The 17,121-nt window shown below is 39.5% G+C and overlaps 1 protein-coding gene across 3 annotated transcripts; it reads right to left on the minus strand.

The window, feature by feature from the left end:
* Positions 1–222: 222 nt before the first annotated feature.
* Positions 223–16,481, minus strand: cep126 (centrosomal protein 126). Of its 3 annotated transcripts, XM_074640424.1 has the most exons (12): positions 16,017–16,478; positions 14,782–14,901; positions 13,167–13,312; positions 12,958–13,069; positions 11,870–12,044; positions 7,375–8,237; positions 6,299–7,323; positions 3,269–3,378; positions 2,847–2,916; positions 1,496–1,705; positions 1,304–1,368; positions 233–1,205 (listed from the first exon to the last, which is right to left on the minus strand). In XM_074640424.1, exons 1-12 carry the CDS (start codon positions 16,049–16,051, stop codon positions 1,122–1,124), a joined length of 3,015 nt encoding a protein of 1,004 aa, XP_074496525.1. In that variant the 5' UTR covers positions 16,052–16,478; the 3' UTR covers positions 233–1,121. The 3 variants fall into 3 exon arrangements, with proteins under 3 accessions (XP_074496524.1, XP_074496525.1, XP_074496526.1); XM_074640423.1 differs by having other exon boundaries at positions 223–1,205; positions 6,299–8,237; positions 16,017–16,479; XM_074640425.1 differs by lacking the exons at positions 233–1,205; positions 1,304–1,368; positions 1,496–1,705; positions 2,847–2,916 and adding an exon at positions 2,923–3,150 and having other exon boundaries at positions 16,017–16,481.
* Between the last annotated feature and the right edge of the window lie 640 nt (positions 16,482–17,121).

Here is a 17,121-nt window from a genome sequence, read left to right on the forward strand (position 1 = left end):
TTGAAACGCTCAAGAATGTATGCATGCATAGAACCAGAAACCTGCAGTTAAACCCAACAAAAATGTCATCACCGATGGAAGCCCGACTCTTCAAATGAGCTCGGGCTTCCTCCAACCTCTTGGAGCAAGTCCTAGCAGGTTGACTAAGGGGCAAAGCCAGACATGCTAGTGGAGGAGGGGCAACTGAACTCACATCAATAATCCTTGCAGGTTTTTTTTTTACGCCTATTTTTGGGCAAGGGAGATGGAGAAACATTTAATTAATAACCATTTAGTCTACTGATGTTGCTGCTCTAATTTAAGGACACAATTAAATGGAATAGGACCTAAAGCAAGAGTAAAGTTCAGGGTAGATGTAATTGCAACAGAAGGCTGGGAGGCCTCTGGCAATGGCTCACCTTGTTGAGCCAGTAGGTTGAGTCTACTGCACAAGATATAATCATCCTTCCTGCAGCCATCAAAGAAACACACCTTCAACGTTGCAACACTTCTCTCTACAACCCATTTCCGCTCCCCCAGTCCATTTATTGACTGCTGCTCCATGCATCATTGAGGAAATACTAATGCTGCTAAACACACCGCACCCAGACAGTTTATCAGTACTTGACAACAAGCTTTATTTAGTTCACTGTCAACACGGTCCCAAAATAGTTTCCATCAGATAATAGTTTTACTATATAAAATAAATACAGAATGAGACAGCTTTGAAAATAAATCTTATATAAATCTACAGTGTATATTTTTGCAGGTAATTCTGGTCACGTGTCTTTTTTTCCATTTGTGAATTAAAAAAACAAATTGATCATTTTTTAAAGGCACTTTGAATTGATTGCTTAACAAAAGCTAAAATATGTCTTTCAGTAATGTGTTTTTGTCCAAGCAGATGGCAAAAATACAAAACTAATTTCAACTCACCAACTTAAAAAGTCTAATTTTGCTGATATGTTTTATTGCCTCTACAGTCCATTGCTGCTGATCTCTTAGATCTTGAAGATACACAAGCGTGCATATGACTAAACTTAATTTTACGAGGCAATAAAGTGGTTGGTTATACAGTGTGACAGGACAGGTATAATGCACTGATGGGAGAGAAGACCACTGTGGACCACACACGCTGTAAGTCAGTATTTCTTCTGGTACCGAGAGCGGTTGGGAGCTGAGGATGCACGATGCTTGTGATGGTTTGTGACTTTCACTTCCCTCGTCTGAAAACAGTGGAAGAAGGTCAGTAATGAAACATGTTCAACAAAGTCATTTTTATGTGTTGATGCAAGCAACGAATCCCTTAGAAACTCATACTTACAGAGGGCGCATCAATAAGTACGAAACCACACGTGCCAGTATTACCCCCCACGTGTTCCCGCACACCTACAAACAGAAACAGGCAGGAGTGGTTATTCTGCATTGAAATGACAACACATTTTCTGCAGATCACAACAATCTGGTCGATCCGTTCTGGTCTATTACAAACAGCCTTTACAAAGTGATCACTCACAGTGCAGCTGGTGGTTGAGTCTGTCCAGAGACAGGAGGATTTTATGCTCTTCCATGGAAATGGCAGTGAGTCCCTGCTGTGGGCTGCGCTGCTTCACTGTGCCAGGCCTCTGTGTTTGGGCTGTTTCCACGGCAGCCACAATATCCGCTTCTTCCAGTTGGCCTCCAGCATGTACTTCAGCCAGGTGTAACTGGGCTGCACTCACCAACCCTGAGAGCAGTCAAAGTCACATCAAAACGCATGCATTCTCACCTGTTTGCTCTCTACTTTTGTTGTTATTTTGTATACATTTATGTGTAAAATACAGCTGTGCTGTTGTCTTTGTACATTTCTGGTGTCCCTGTTGTACTACAAAAATGATTGAGAACGATATTGGCTCAGACTATTCATTTTATTTTCACATTATGCCTAAAAAACTTTTGGGTGCTTTGGGTTCTTTTCGGTTATACATTAAAGGAACAGTGTGTAGGATCTGGCGGTATCTAACAGTGAGGTTGCAGATTACAAATTCTCCCGTGTGCCAAGCTTGTACAATTGCTACGATCGCCGATGCAAAAACGTGAATGGCCCTCTCTAGAGCCAGTTGTTGTAGGAGTAGAGTGATTAGTGTGTGTGTGTGTGTGTGTGTGTGTGTGTGTGTGTGTGTGTGTGTGTGTGTGTGTGTGTGTGTGTGTGTGTGTGTATACGTGGGAAGTGAGTGGTGAAGCAAGAGAGAGCGGCGGCGATGGGAGCGAGTAACATTATCAACTCCGGCCCAAGCAGGAAAAGTTAACATTGTTTGGTTTGTCCGTTCTGGGCTACTGTAGAAACATGGCGGTGCAACATGGCGGACTCCATGGCGAGGGGACCCGCTCCCAAGGCCTATATAAAGGGGGCTGGGTCACGCGTCATATCTCCGGGGGTATAACGCATGCGCAGTAAAATCTCGCCTGCACTCGCCGAAATTGAGCCAATCGCAACGCGCGACCGCAGCTTCTGTTACACTGCGCATGTGTAATACCCCATACCCCAAGACCCATGTCCGCCCGTGACCCAGCCTCCTTTTCATAGGCCTTGCCCGCTCCCTATGTAGATATAAACGGCTCATTCTAAGATAACAAAAACTCAACAATTCTTATTTTCAGGTGATGTTACACTAAAGGAATTTGATATTGTATTCCATTTCTGCCAATAGATCCCCCTAAATTGTTACACACTGGTCCTTTAAATAAAATACATGCAGTAGAGAAGTCCTATGAAATGTTGAACTCAACAGAAGACAGACATTTTTGTAATGCTGGCAGTTATGGAAATTAAAAGTTAGTTTGAACTATAGTAACATAAACACAGGCACACAGTGTGAACACAATACCTTCATCTGCAAAGGCCATGTTGTAAGTACTGGAAAACAGTCTTACTGGCTCTGTGGTCGGTTTTGTTGGCTACACAAAACAAAATGAACATGTGTAAGTGTTAGATGCATTTATATTTATAGTACGCTGCAAAAAAAATCGAGGTGATAGGCATAAAGCACAAGAACAGGTAGAGCAAGTTGTAAACAAAAACATTATGCATCAACGCTTATCTTTTTTTGTAAAACCCCGACAGCTCAAGTCCATCCGGTAAGTCTCGTCTTGAGAAGCATAAAACGTGTCGTCTAGTCAGTTTTAGAAACACTGAGGACGGCATGAAAGGGACGGCGAAACTGATTCAACGAGTTCAAACACACCCATTTACTGATCTTTAGCAATTATTCTCACTCTTCCTCCCCACAGGGCGACTGCATGCGTGTACCTGAGGAAGCCTTCTGCTCCCTGAGCCGGGAGGCTGTCTGCTCTGCTCCACGCAGGGTTTCCTCACAACTCGCCCACCATCCACGGCCTGTCTTCCCAGCATGGCTTTTGCTGAAAGAAGATGACATAACTACATCAACATGAATGATAATGTTAATTAGTATGTGGTGAGCCCTCTCTGTGATCCTCTAAAGAGGATACAAAGCTAAATTGTTTCTCTCTTAACGCCTGCAATAGAGATGACTGAAAATCACAATACATAATGTTAAGCTTGTGAATAAGAACTGCATATTTTTTCCTTAATATGCAAGAAAAGATACCACTTTATAACAGTTCACTATAACAGTTGTTCCCAGTTTTGTTAGGGCTTTCTATGAGGGGTGGAAGTAACAAAAATTAATTGATAAAAATGCTGTCGACCATTCATCATTCACAACACCCAACTGACATTTATCGTTGACAACACCCAATTTTTGTCACCTCCGTCCTAAATGTCAATCAAAAACTACGCCCACTGCCAGAAGAAGTCGAGAGTAGAGCGGTTCGCTGAGTGGGTGTGTTCTTTTTCTTTTTTGATATGGCGGAAGTAACAAAAACTGCGTGCTGTAAACGTCAGCTGGGTGTTTGTGAATGATGAATGGTCGACAGTTGATTATCAGAGCAACGCTGTTTCAAATAAAATGTCAATCAAGCTTATCAAATCAATTGAGAATTTATCTCTCTATTTTTCATTTCACATACATTTTCATCACTTCCCTTTTCTTCAAATACTTTTTGGTTTCTTCCACCCTTGAGGCCACTTTCCTTAAATGATAAATGGCAATTTTTTGTTGTGAACGAAGAAAGAAAGATGGGGGAAAATTATGAAACATGGCTCTGCTTTAATCATATCACGACTGTTTTAGTCAGACTGGCTTTAAATTAATCAAATCACTTGACCACCATTTTTCATTTCACATGCATTTTCATCAACTCCATTTTTATGATTTAAAGCTGCAGTAGTCAGTATATTTTTGGCATCATTGGGCAAAAATTCCATAATAACCTTTCAGCATATTGTAATTCAAGTGTTCTGAGAGAGAACTAGACTTCTGCACCTCCTCATGGCTCTGTTTTCAGGCTTTAGAACATCTAGCCCGTGACGGGAGACTTTGACCAATCACAGGTCATTTCAGAAAGAGGGCGTTCCTATTGGCTGTGCTACGGTCATGTGACTGGAACTTGGCGTTCCTTCACCAGATTTCACAATGGTGGCGGCGTCACAAACTTTCTCATTTTACAGCTAAACCGTGCACTACAAGATGATTCTGAAAACATCTGAGGAAAGAAATAGGCATTAACGTAACAGAATATTGATTCATATTTGATCAGCGCTGCCTAGTTTGACCGCTTGGTCGGAGTTCGCGAGTGATTGGCAGCCGGCTCTCATAGACAGCAGCTGGACAGCAGACCTCAGATCAGCTCTTACTGCTTGTTTTCCTCCGGTCTGTGAAATCTTGCAGATGCCATTAGGAGCACCGGAGGACAAAGAGACACATGATTTTTTTCAGGTTACCTGTTCCATTAACTACTGTCCCGATATAGCGACCGTTTTATAAAAATAACTTTTTTTAATCATATTTGCTCTTAAGCTTTAATATTTGTTACTTCCACTACTCATAGCTTTCCGTTTGTACTGCCAAAATTGATATTGCAAGCTAAATTGAATATGTTGTCTAAATTTTGCAGCTAAGCTCTGTTCAGGTGATATTTAAACAATAGTGTGTGTGTGAATATATGAAGATGCTCAAATTAAACCTGCAATAGGCAGAATGTTTTTGGCATCATTGGGAAAAAAAAACTTTCAGCATATTGTAATTCAAGAGTTCTGAGAGAAAACTAGACTTCTGCACCTCCTCTTGGCTCTGTTTTCAGGCTTTAAAAAATCTAGCCTGTGACGGGAGACTTTGGCCAATCACAGGTCATTTCAGAGAGAGAGAGAGAGAGAGTACTTATTGGCTGTGCTACAGCTGGTGGGCGGTGCATGGTATTTCCTCAACTGATCTCAACATGGCGGCCGGGTCATAAACTTTCTCATTTTACAGCTAAACAGTACACTACAAGATGTTTCTTGTTTGAGGCGAGAAATAGGCATTAGAGTAACAGAATATTGATTCATATTTGATCAGCGCCGCCCAGTTTGACCGTTTGATCGGACCGCTGCTCAGAGACAGCAAGGCTCCAGCTCGGCTCTGATTGGTTGTTTTCCTCCGGTCTGAAATCTTGCAGATGCCGTTAGGAGCACCGGAGGACACAGGCACACAGTTTTTTTCAGATCACCTGTGTCATGTACTACTGTCAAGATATAGCACTTTTTTAAAAATCATATTTACTCCAATTCTACCCACTGCTGCTTTATATATTATTTGTTGATGCATTGGGAAAATGTGGCTTAGCTCCAACGTTTAATCTCACCAGTAGAAGAGGTAAGAAAGAAGCCACTCACTTCTGATGAGACTATTATGTCTGATGGTAACATGGGACAGATTGGCACTGGCTTGAGGCAAGGCACACAACGAGCCATTGTGAGGCAGGAAGATTTCAGGGTCAACTAAGTCCACTTTTCCAGATATTACTGGCTTGTTTTTCTCAAGACACGTAAGCAAGACTTCAGCTTCACTGACGGATCAATTTGAATAAATTGGTAAACAGCGGTAAACACAGAAAAGAAGACGTGGCATATTGATGCAAATTATGAAAAATAGCTTTCCACTGAAAAGGGGTCTCTTGGGAATCTTAAACAACTTTGCAAATTGGCAGTCACACCAACATCATACAGCTCATTCAGTGCAGTTTTCTTTCAATGTGATTAAGAGGACAGTTACAGATAAAAAGATGGATTCAAAGGATCACTGGGATTGTTATTTTAGCTGATGGTTAGAAACAAAGAAGCTTGAGAGAAACTGCGTGTAAATCTAACTGACACATCTCTGCAGACACACGGACCAAGCCTAAGCTGTGTGAGGGGGCTGTCAGCCAAAATATACATTACCGTCCTTGGTGGCTAAGGCACTGCGGACACCGTGCCAGAGCTGTGAGATCTCCTCATCTGTGGGAGTGCAGTCTAAACAGAGGCCTTTTTCATTGTACACCACCCCTCTTCTTCTGCTGCAGCCCTGAGTGTCCCGATGACCGGAGCTGGGCGTGCCCTTTGAGATTGTGTAGGTATACGAGGGAGGCAGGGCCGTGTGCATAACAGCACTATCTGCTGTAATGACATTATGTGTGTAAGGTGAGAAAAAGCCTTCTGAGTTGTCCTTGTGCAGGGCCTGCTCAGCCAGAGCTTGTTTACATTTGACACCAGCATGATCCACGCCATATGGAGTCTTAGTGTTCGCCGTCTTTTCCGATTCCATCCTAGGAGGTGGGCGGGGTACCATGATCTTCCCTTGGGTTTTGGCAATCTGACTCACCTCGGTGGCAGATTGAGGTCGTATGACGGTGCCCTTTCTAGTCCGCGAGGAAACAGGACCCGCTCCGGCTCTGGCAGAGCGCTCCCTCCGAGGGACCTTGGGGCCACTGGTCCTGGTGCTGCTCCGCGGCACCTTGACCTCGTCCGCTCGTTCTTGGGGCAAGCTGACTTGAACCCCAACATCTGCCCACGCTTGCTTTGTAAAGTGATAACCAGTGGAGGCTGGAGGGGTCACGCCGGGTCCAGACTTGGAAGCCCCTGAGACTGTGGTGAGACTTAGCCGGTGGTCCTCTGAGTTGTCATTTGAGTGAGAGAGATTGAAAGATTTGCCTTTCATCTGTTTCATTATGTTCTGTTCTTTGTCCTCTTGTTCCACATGGACCTCATCGAACCAGCGTAGCTTCTTTTTGACGGTGCTGTTGCCCTCCACATCCTTAGTTTTTGTCCGAGTCAATTCGACACTGTCTCTGATCGCTAAAGCTACTTGTTTTGCAAAGGTCAAATGTCCTGCGCCGTACACACACGCGGTATCTCCTGGCATATATTTGGACTGCTTTTTAAGGATTCCTTTAATGAATCTGACTCCACACACTGAATGAGGTGTCCTCACTGAAACAGGCATATTTTGCACTGCCCCCTCAGGACACTTAAGGCACTTAAGAGTGTCTGATTGAATGTTTGAAAGGCATGTGTTTTGCAGCGATGCTGCATTAACAGGCTTCTCAGTTTTGGGCTCTGGATTTGAAACCTTATTGAGGTTGTTTATGGAAGCACTAGGCTCTCTCTGGGATGACAGATTGTGGTTCTCTTTTCCTGTTTGCTGAAGAGTTCCTTCTTGTGAGGCATTATCTGTCGTGCTATCGTTCAAGAAAATATTGGGCTTTGGGGGAGCCCCAAATAAAATGTCTTTGCTGTTGCCATTTTTGGCAGGCAAAAGAATTTCTGTAGCTGATGGATGTTTTAATTGTCTGTCATCATGGACACCCTTCTGCCCGAGATCCAACAGAGCCTTTTGTTTAGGACACGAAGACTGGAGTGCTGTGTTGCTATTTGTAGCGGCGATGTTGTCACTGGGACTGTTTTGTGAGGAGTTTACCTCAAAGTGCTCTGGGTGTGCACTAATCATTTCACAAAGAGTTAATAAGTTGCCGTTGTGCAGAGCAGGCTGGCTCTCTGTTTTAGGTGTTTGCTCAACAGATGTGAACCAAGAAGCTTTAGAAATGTGCATCTCATTGTTAGGCCCCTCACAGTCCTCTTGTCTTTTCTGTTTAGGTTCTTGCAGTTTTCTTGATTGGGGTAAGTTATCACCAAGAAGCATCATTGCAGAGAAAGAAGTCATGTCTGATGTGGGACACAAATCATTTTGCTTCGTCAGGTCTGGATGGGGCTTCTTTGAGTCAAACCAGAACGATGAATAGGGATACTGTAGATTTTTTGTGCTGTGGTTGGGCTCCTCATTCTCCAAACTGTCCTTACTTGAAAGGCTTTCAGAATTACAGCAATCAGACAGTTGGCTGTCCTGAAATATAGAAGCAAAAGAGAGGGGATGAGTAAAATATAATAATAGGATTTACATTTTCCATATACAGTATAACACAGATCTAAAATAAAAGTTGTTTGTGTTTGAGAGGGAGAGAGTGGAAAAGAGACGTTGAGGGCTAGTGTTGGGGACGCAGATAGGAGCTAATCTAGTTATCAGAACATTTTAAAGATAATTATTAATATCAATAAAATGTATATTAATAAATGATCAATATATATTAATACTAACGGGGCACCAAATGATGTTGTTACATAAGCTCACAAGACATTAAAGCGGTTATCAAAAGTAATTAAGATCTATTATGATCAAAAATAATTATTTAATTATGTTTAATAATATGATTTAATCCATATTAAATCAAGAGTGAATAATACCAACCGCTGCTATGAAAAGCACTATGAACTGATACTAGCTATTGATATGTTGATTTTTGGTTATAGTTATTAATTTAATTATTAATCAGAGTTCCAAATTGATAGTATAGTATACTTTATGAGACTTATTTATGAGACTGCATTAATTGACCATTTGCTTTTTGTTTCAAAGAGTGGTGCCCCAAAGTGATTTAATATAGATTAAATCATATTATTTAACATAATTAATAATTATTTTGATAATTCTTAACTACCTTTGATGGCCATTTTAATGTCTTTTGAGCTTATGTACCAACATAATTTGGTGCCCCATTATTATTGATAATTTATTAAAATAAATGTTATTGATATTAATAATTATCTTTAATATTTATATATTATATGTTTTCTAAGCCTCCTAAGATTAACTCAGTCAATATTGTATTTGATTTGCAGAGATATGTGCCCTCTCAGTAGTAGTGCTATGATGCTGGATGTTACATGGACTGTGATAAATGCAAATGCAGATCCCACTGTTCTGATTGCATAAATAAGTCAACTTTGTTTTACTCAGATTTTATGCATATGATGGTGTGTTCTTTATACTATGAGTTTTCCTAAAAAAAAAAAAATCACAATATATCGCCTTGCTTACAGTATTGTTATAAATCGCAATATATTGAATTGTAACCCCCGTATTATGATACGTATTGTATTGCCAGATTCATGCCAATGCACAGCCCTAGTATAAATACCTTGGTATTTGGCTGGACCCAAAACTTACGTTTAAATTTCACATTGACACACTTGTCAGCAAGCTACAACAAAAAATTGGATATTTGTACATAAACAGAACTAATTATCCTATATTCTGTCTTGGATTATGGTGACGTTATCTATAGACACGCCTCTGCCTCCACTCTCAAACCGTTCAGTTTATCTCTCCGCCCTACGATTTATTACCGGTGACAGTTATTCTACTCATCATTACATCTTGTATGAAAAGGTTGGGTGGGCATCTCTAACAGTAAGACGTGATAGGCATTGTTTTTTATTTATTTATAAAGCTCTTAATGGCAACTTGCCATCATACATCACATCCTTATTAAACTGGTCCTATAGTCATTATTCGACTCGTTCAAGTGATTGGATAACGCTTGAAGTCTTGCGTGCAAACACTAAATTTGGGGAAACGGATTTTAGTGTTTCTGCTGCAAAAACTTGGAAAACTTACACATTAAACACATTAACACTTAACACAATTGTACCTATAGGTGATTTTACATTTTTGAATGTAACTGTTTTTAACAGTGTTCTATTGTTGTCTGGTTGTTTGCTTATTGTTAACTAATTATTATGTATTATGTTCTTGTGTGTATTTATTCTGTATTATTGTACTCTCAACATCAATGAAAATTAGGGCATGCCCTCAATGATTCGTTGAGATTTAAAGACAGGTTGAATGTGATTTTCATTCATAGTAAGCACACCTAAACTGTGCAACACCAGTTAAGATCATGATGGAAATTCAATTGTCTGAAACACAAAAGTGATTAAAAAAAGAAAAGATTATGTATGTGTTTTTTTTTTACATTAGCTCGGCTGTAGTTCATATGTAAATATATTGCTGTTGAGAAAGGGTCAACCTGGGTAAACAGACCTGTAAAACCACTCTGGTCAACAGCAGGGATATGAGATCCTGCTTCACTTTCTTGGGTCATTACGAATCAGGTGTCTGTTATAAAAGGTGCACTTTATGCCAGAGTTTGTTAACAGAGCTGAGATATTACAGCAGTGACAAGAGAGTAGGCTTCACTGTAAAATGTTTGAAGAGATACCTTATTCGCCATGTTGAACATGGCATGTAAACATATCTGCGAAACAGCCCACAGTGAATGATAAATAAGGAAGTAAAGTTGCATAAACCGGACATATCTGTGAACAAGTTTGGTGTAAATGTCCTCCTCTTTGGAATGGTAGTGGATCAGTATGCGTGTCATATGCACAGGTCAGGTGTGAGGGGAGCATTATACCTATATTCCAATAAGAAATTTGATATGTCATGCAGATATCAGCATTTCTTTTGAGAGAAAATAGAGAGTCGATCAAGCATATCAATTCAAGTCCCACGCTAACAAGCACGGAGGCAGGAATTTTTTCCACAAAAGTAACTCAAGAATCTGATACAAATCAAACTTTTTACACAACTATTCACACACACACACACACACACACACACACACACACACACACAGTTCAACACAGGGTGGGTGCTGAGTGCTGAGGCCAGCGGCAGCAGAGTGGCAGCCGAAAAGGCCGTTTCTGGTGCAGGAAAGCGATTATGTCACACTGCTGCCCCCTAGGGGTCTACTTGTGTAGGGTGAGATACAAAAAAAAGGCATTTGAATTGCCCAAGATGGTAGCCAAGCAAGTGTTTAACATCATCAATAATAAAGACTTCTTAAAATAGATAAATAACTACATATTTTAGAGGAGGAATAGACACGTATATCCCCCCCCCCTTTTGTATTTTTTTGTATTTTTTATTTTAACTTTTATTATTATTATTATTTATATTATTCTACTTTATTTTATTGTTTTATTTATTTATAGTGTGTCTGGTTGTCTTTAGTTAGCAAAATTAACACCCCTTTTAGTCAATTTGTGGATGCATGCATGAATCTATATATACACATATACATACAGTATTTGTGTTCATACATGTGTGTATATGTATGTATGCATGTGTATACTGTATATGGATGAATATGGTGTTTATTTTTTCTCTTTTCTTTCTTGATCTCTTTTTCTGTTTTAATCACTGGGTGTACAAAAAATACAAATATAATAATAATAGTTGCAAATACATGCAAATATATTGGACATTTTGTGGGTGTACTGATTCATGAATTTAATGCAATAGCATTATTAAAAAATATATAATAATAAAGACTTGATAAATTGCAGTCTGGTTATAGCACAGAGATTCTTTCTTTTAGCAGCAGACAATGGTCACTCCATTGACGCACAGTATTAGTGGGCTCGGTGTATATGTGTTTGAGAGACAATGCAGCATCTTACAACATAAGGAACCCATATACAACAATAAAATGACATAAATAACTTTTTTTAGAATAACAATTCTAATACTTACTAAAAAAACAAACATGAATCAGGGGTGAAATAACACCTCATTGTGAGACTGCCAGCAAAATGTTTTGTTTCCTGCACATTCAAATGAAACAACCACCATACCTGAGGACTGTGATCTTTTGTCTGCTTCTCTTGTGTCTTTTCAGTTTGTTGACTGCTCTTGAAGCAAGTCATGCTCTGCTCCTGGAGCAGTTTCGTGTAGGCCTCCACAGCAGAAAGGGCTTGACGGTGGGAGGATTTAGAAACTGTGGGAGGCTTGGGAGAGGGAGTGCAGCTTCTTTAGGAGAAAACAGAAAAATATGAAAACAATGTGTGATTTCTCAAAGGCTACACAACAAATATATTACAAATCAAAAGTTATGAACATAAATATCACCAGAATTTGAGTAACAGTATGAGGTTTTAATTAGGCCTGTCAAAGTTAGCGCAATAATAACTCGTCAACGCAAATTTGTTTAACTAATTTCTGTAACGCATTAATGCGCCATGCGATTTTTAGGTTGTAGCGGGCTCAGTTTTAAAGTTAAAGTGAAGATACTGCCATGAAACTAGAAAACCTCAGGAATCCATTGCTTGTTGGGAAGGAGGCTAAATAACGCTCCAAACTTACACTCAATTTTGGCGAGGAAAAACTGGCATGGCCATTTTCAAAGGGGTCCCTTGACCTCTAACCTCTAGATATGTGAATGAAAATAGGTTCTATGGGTACCCACGAGTCTCCCCTTTACAGACATGCCCACTTTATGATGATCACATGCAGTTTGGGGCAAGTCATAGTCAAGTCAGCACACTGACACACTGACAGCTGTTGTTGCCTGTTGGGCTGCAGTTTGCCATGTTATGATTTGAGCATATTTTGTATGCTAAATGCAGTACCTGTGAGGGTTTCTGGACAATATCTGTCATTGTTTTGTGTTGTTAAATGATTTCCAATAATAAATATATACATACATTTGCATAAAGCACCCATGTTGATAAGAGTATTAAATACTTGACAAATCTCCCTTTAAGGTACATTTTGAACAGATACAAAAATGTGTGATTAATTTTTCAATTAATCACGATTAACTACGGACAATCATGCAATTAGTCTCGATTAAATATGTTAATCGATTGACAGCCCTAGTATTAATACAACAGCAGTGACTGGGCTATATGGACACATGAGAATGATAGAGTAATTAATTTACCTGCTAACGTTAGAGTTGCTGGACAAGAAGGAGGACTGCCGGGTGTATAAATTCAAGGAGCCTTGAATTTGATTGAGCGCATCTTCAATGTTTGGGACATTTCTTCTAAAAGCTAAAACACCACAAAGGAAAGCATAAACAGAAATGTGTTAAGACTGTTGTGTGTTATTTCTCAGTTGTAAGAGGCATACGTAAGATACATCACTAACATTGTCTGCGTCTCTGAGAAGGAGGTAAATGGGCTCTTTGGAAGCGCTCCGTCGCATCCTGTACTCGATGTCTGCGTTGCTTAAGGATGTTCTCTATCAGCCGTTGCTCCTGCACGTCCCACTGCTTCCGTCTCTCCTCCAGAGCCCTGAGCCACGAGAGAGCAGAGCGTGACGCCGAGGCACGTTTTAATTGATTAAATGTAGACTGGCCATGTTTTAGATACAGAAACTTGAGTCTGTTCATCGAGATATGTTTTCAGCACAGTCATTAATAAATTAAAGCTCACTACTGGGTTCACAGAGGAAGCCAATAATAACATCAACAGGGTCAATCAAGTTCAGCATTAATGCTATTTTTAAATAGGCAAAAATGGTAGTCACTGTCAATAAGAAGTGTACATTTTTAAACCAGAATAGGCTCTGTTCTATTAAAAATAAATGGAATCTTTATTATATCAAATATATATAAACAGTATATACAGTATATTATCTAAAATATGTATTTATAAATGCATCTTATTGGAGCTGCAGAGTTTGGAATAATATGTACATAACTTGTACATAATCACTCCTTGTTTACACTGGCATGAAAGGAAGCAACCAAATACTGTTATTGCTTTACAATCAAATATTTTTTGTTGGTGTGCTGCAATAATTCATCTTTAATTTAATTTTAAAATGTTTCTTTTCTGCTTATCTGATACTATTAAAAATATATATATAAAACAATGATAAAAAATGCATACAAGCAATAATGTGCTCAGGCAGTATTTTGGTTACCAGCACCAGTGTGCTGATGTAGAAATATGATATATTGCATTCAATATTGATTTATAAACTGTAAAACTAGTCTTTAAAAGTTTGATCAGTGCATAAAGTTTTCGTTCATGACACATTTCTAGGGTGAAACAAAAACAAGTTCCATTTCATGTAATGTTAAAGGGATAGCTTATCCACCCCCTTTAATATGTCCCCTCCTTTAAAATAACACACATAACCTGTAGGTTTCTTTTCTTGTACATGGTCTTGACATAACTGTAACCTACATTATATTTAAATTATCACCTGCCTCTGGAAAACCAAAATATGTCTCTGATATTACACAACAAATGGGACCTCCACCTACAGCTATCCTTGCATTAACCTACTCTTTCAAGCTCTTAGTTTAAAAACAGCAACACTCACTTTTAGCCTCCGCTGATAGCTATTGAAACACTAATTTAGAAGCTATTAATATCTGTAAGGGATTTTAGCATCACACGGTGCTGAACTTAGCAGCTTTAGTTGTCAGAGAGGTGACGCTTCAGTCACTGCTCTGGCCCAGTTACCCTCTGGGCCAACCGATCTATTTCCAGGTCTAGACTCCAAAATCCTGTCAACACCATCCATCCCTCAAAGGTGTTAAGCCCAGGACAGAACCATAAGCTGCTGTCCAGGAGGTGCCTGCTCTGCACCAACAAAGCAGCATGTGCTTCCAGGAAGAAATGGCAGATGCCCCTTTTAATTTACAAAGAAGTGTCTCTCTGGGAAGGTTTGGGCTGCAGACTGAGATGACACATCCTATTAGTGCTAAAATAAAAACAACAATGCATAATTATTAGACACTAAAACTGACTTCCTGCGTCGGTTGGTCTCCAGGGAGAACTTGCGAGCTCGGGACCTGCATGACTTCTGCTCTTCAACCAAAAGTTGTCTCTCAGCTTCGAGGCCTCCATCAGCTCCCAGCCTCGAATTCCTGGAAGTCAGCAGCTAAGGAGAGCAGTTTTAAATGTAGATATGGGTCACCTAAATGTAACCTTTGACCTGAGTGATTGAACATTAAGTTATCAAGAATTATACAGGCTGGTTGTACATTTATTCAAGTATTGTAGTTAAGTACATTTGAGGTACTTGTACTTTACTTGAGTATTTCCATTTTTTCCTTCTACTCCACTACATTTCAAAGGGAAATATTGTACTTTTTACTCCCCCTATATGTATTTGATACATTTAGTAACTATTTACTTTGCAGATTCAGATATTAATACAACAAATAAATGATAAATATATTATTATGGATAAAGATAAGACTTTATTGATCCCACCTTTACCAGCTGCAACATTAAAGTGATGTACCCACTAATGCATCAATTATTCTAATTCAATAATACAATACAAATTATTGTGAAATGGACCAGTCTGCATACTGAGTATTGGCAAGCTAATTCCATTATATTTTAATGCTAACTTTTGTACTTTTACTTCAGTAACATTTTGAATGTAGGACCAGTGGCAGCTGGTGGACATTTTTCTAGGTAGGGATGTGCCACATCCATCCAATCAATTTCAGCAAACATCCAGGTATGATTTAATGCAAAAGTGAAGATATCAAAAACACATTACTACTTTTCAGTTAAATAATTATTATAGTTATTAATTATTAAAATAATAAACAATGATTTTATTCCAACAGGAGCAGTAAAGAATGCTTAGAAAAACACAACAGTATAACATGTACTCAGTGGTGGAAAGTGACTAAGTACATTTACTCAAGTACTGTACTTAAGTACAATTTTGAGGTACTTGTACTTTACTTGAGTATTTCCATGTTCTGATACTTCTACTCCATCTCAGAGGGAAATATAGTACTTTTTACTCCACTACATTGATTTAATAATTTTACAGATTCAGAATATGATATAGAAATACTCTGTTGCAGGTAAAAGTCCTATGGAGTATTTCTCCATCAGCCTACTGTAGTAGTGTTACTTTGACTCGCCTATATGAACACAGGTGGAAGTAGTTCAGTCTGGAGTTAGACGTGTAACACAAGAACTCTACAGCATCAATAACTCAACGTGTGTAGGATACGAGTGGAAGAAGAAGTTGCCTTGAACAACTTGCATCCTCCGAGGCTGCAGGTCCTTGTTGACAGCGGGCAGACATCCAGTTACAGCTCCCTGCAGAGCTGCTAGCTGGTTGCTAACTCGGCTGGTTGGGTCCTGCTTTAGCTGCTAACGTTAACGTCAGCGGTTCTAACGTCAGCAGTGCTCCGGTCAAACTCCTTCAACGATCTTCAGGACGAAGAGAAACATGCTCGGATCCACATCGCAGCAACTTCTCCTGAAGAATGACCGCCTCTCTTGTCGGTTAAAAGAAAGTCAGAAATAACTGGGCTACCTCAGTCTGTCTGTGTACAGTCTTCCTCCATGATAGCAACCGGGGACGCAGTTCCTTGACAACGGGGCCGGTGGGGGGCCGGTTGGTTGTACTGGTTGTTCCCGCCACATCCAGCAGAGGGCCGGGATCAACATACGGGCATGTCGCCTTCAAGTACACCTGGAAGTGTCGTAAGATATACATGTCAACAAAAGAATAAATAAAACAAAACAAAATAAATGGGTTAAGAGGATGGATACAAAGAGTGATGCTATTAGGTTGAGACGATGTATCATATAGTTTAAATGTTTACAGCTAAGGTAAATATGAGGAAAAGGCTGTGTGTGTGAAAGTAGGCTATACCTTTGAATTTGTAATATCCGAGTAGCTGTTTTCAGTGGAATAGGCTGAAACCATGAATGATTGTATGATTTATTTTGAACAAAATGTTTGTTGACCAATGACGAACGTCAAACAGTTCTCCCTCTTACATGTAAATCGGCATATAAATACATCAAATGTAGCCTACTGTAAAATAAAGATAGGCCGCTAATATGTCAAATAAACCTATAAATCAAATGATATAGGCCTATATAAATCAAATCTGAAAGATGTACAGCTTAAACATATAGGCTATTTCCATCCATGACCTACATGCGTATTAATGACATTTAAAATATGAAAATATATTTGGATGGCTGTATATAGGCCAACTCATAATAGTGTATATCTGCTCGGGGATGCATGGTGCCTCTCATGAAGGTGCCTGTTTTATTACCTGTTATGGCACCGGGAGTTAAGAGGATTTAGAAAAAAA

Source organism: Sebastes fasciatus, chromosome 7 (assembly GCF_043250625.1).
Source record: "Sebastes fasciatus isolate fSebFas1 chromosome 7, fSebFas1.pri, whole genome shotgun sequence".
NCBI classification, from domain to species: Eukaryota; Metazoa; Chordata; class Actinopteri; order Perciformes; family Sebastidae; genus Sebastes; species Sebastes fasciatus.

Coding starts and splice junctions, on each gene's coding strand:
- cep126 (XM_074640423.1), bottom strand. CDS start 16,051: ATGCAAGTTGTTCAAGGCAACTTCTTCTTCCACTC. Junction 12,045..12,957: donor AGCAACTCTAACGTTAGCAG/GTAAATTAATTA, acceptor TTTCTCCTAAAG/AAGCTGCACTCCCTCTCCCA. Junction 2,917..3,268: donor GGAGCAGAAGGCTTCCTCAG/GTACACGCATGC, acceptor TGTTTTGTGTAG/CCAACAAAACCGACCACAGA.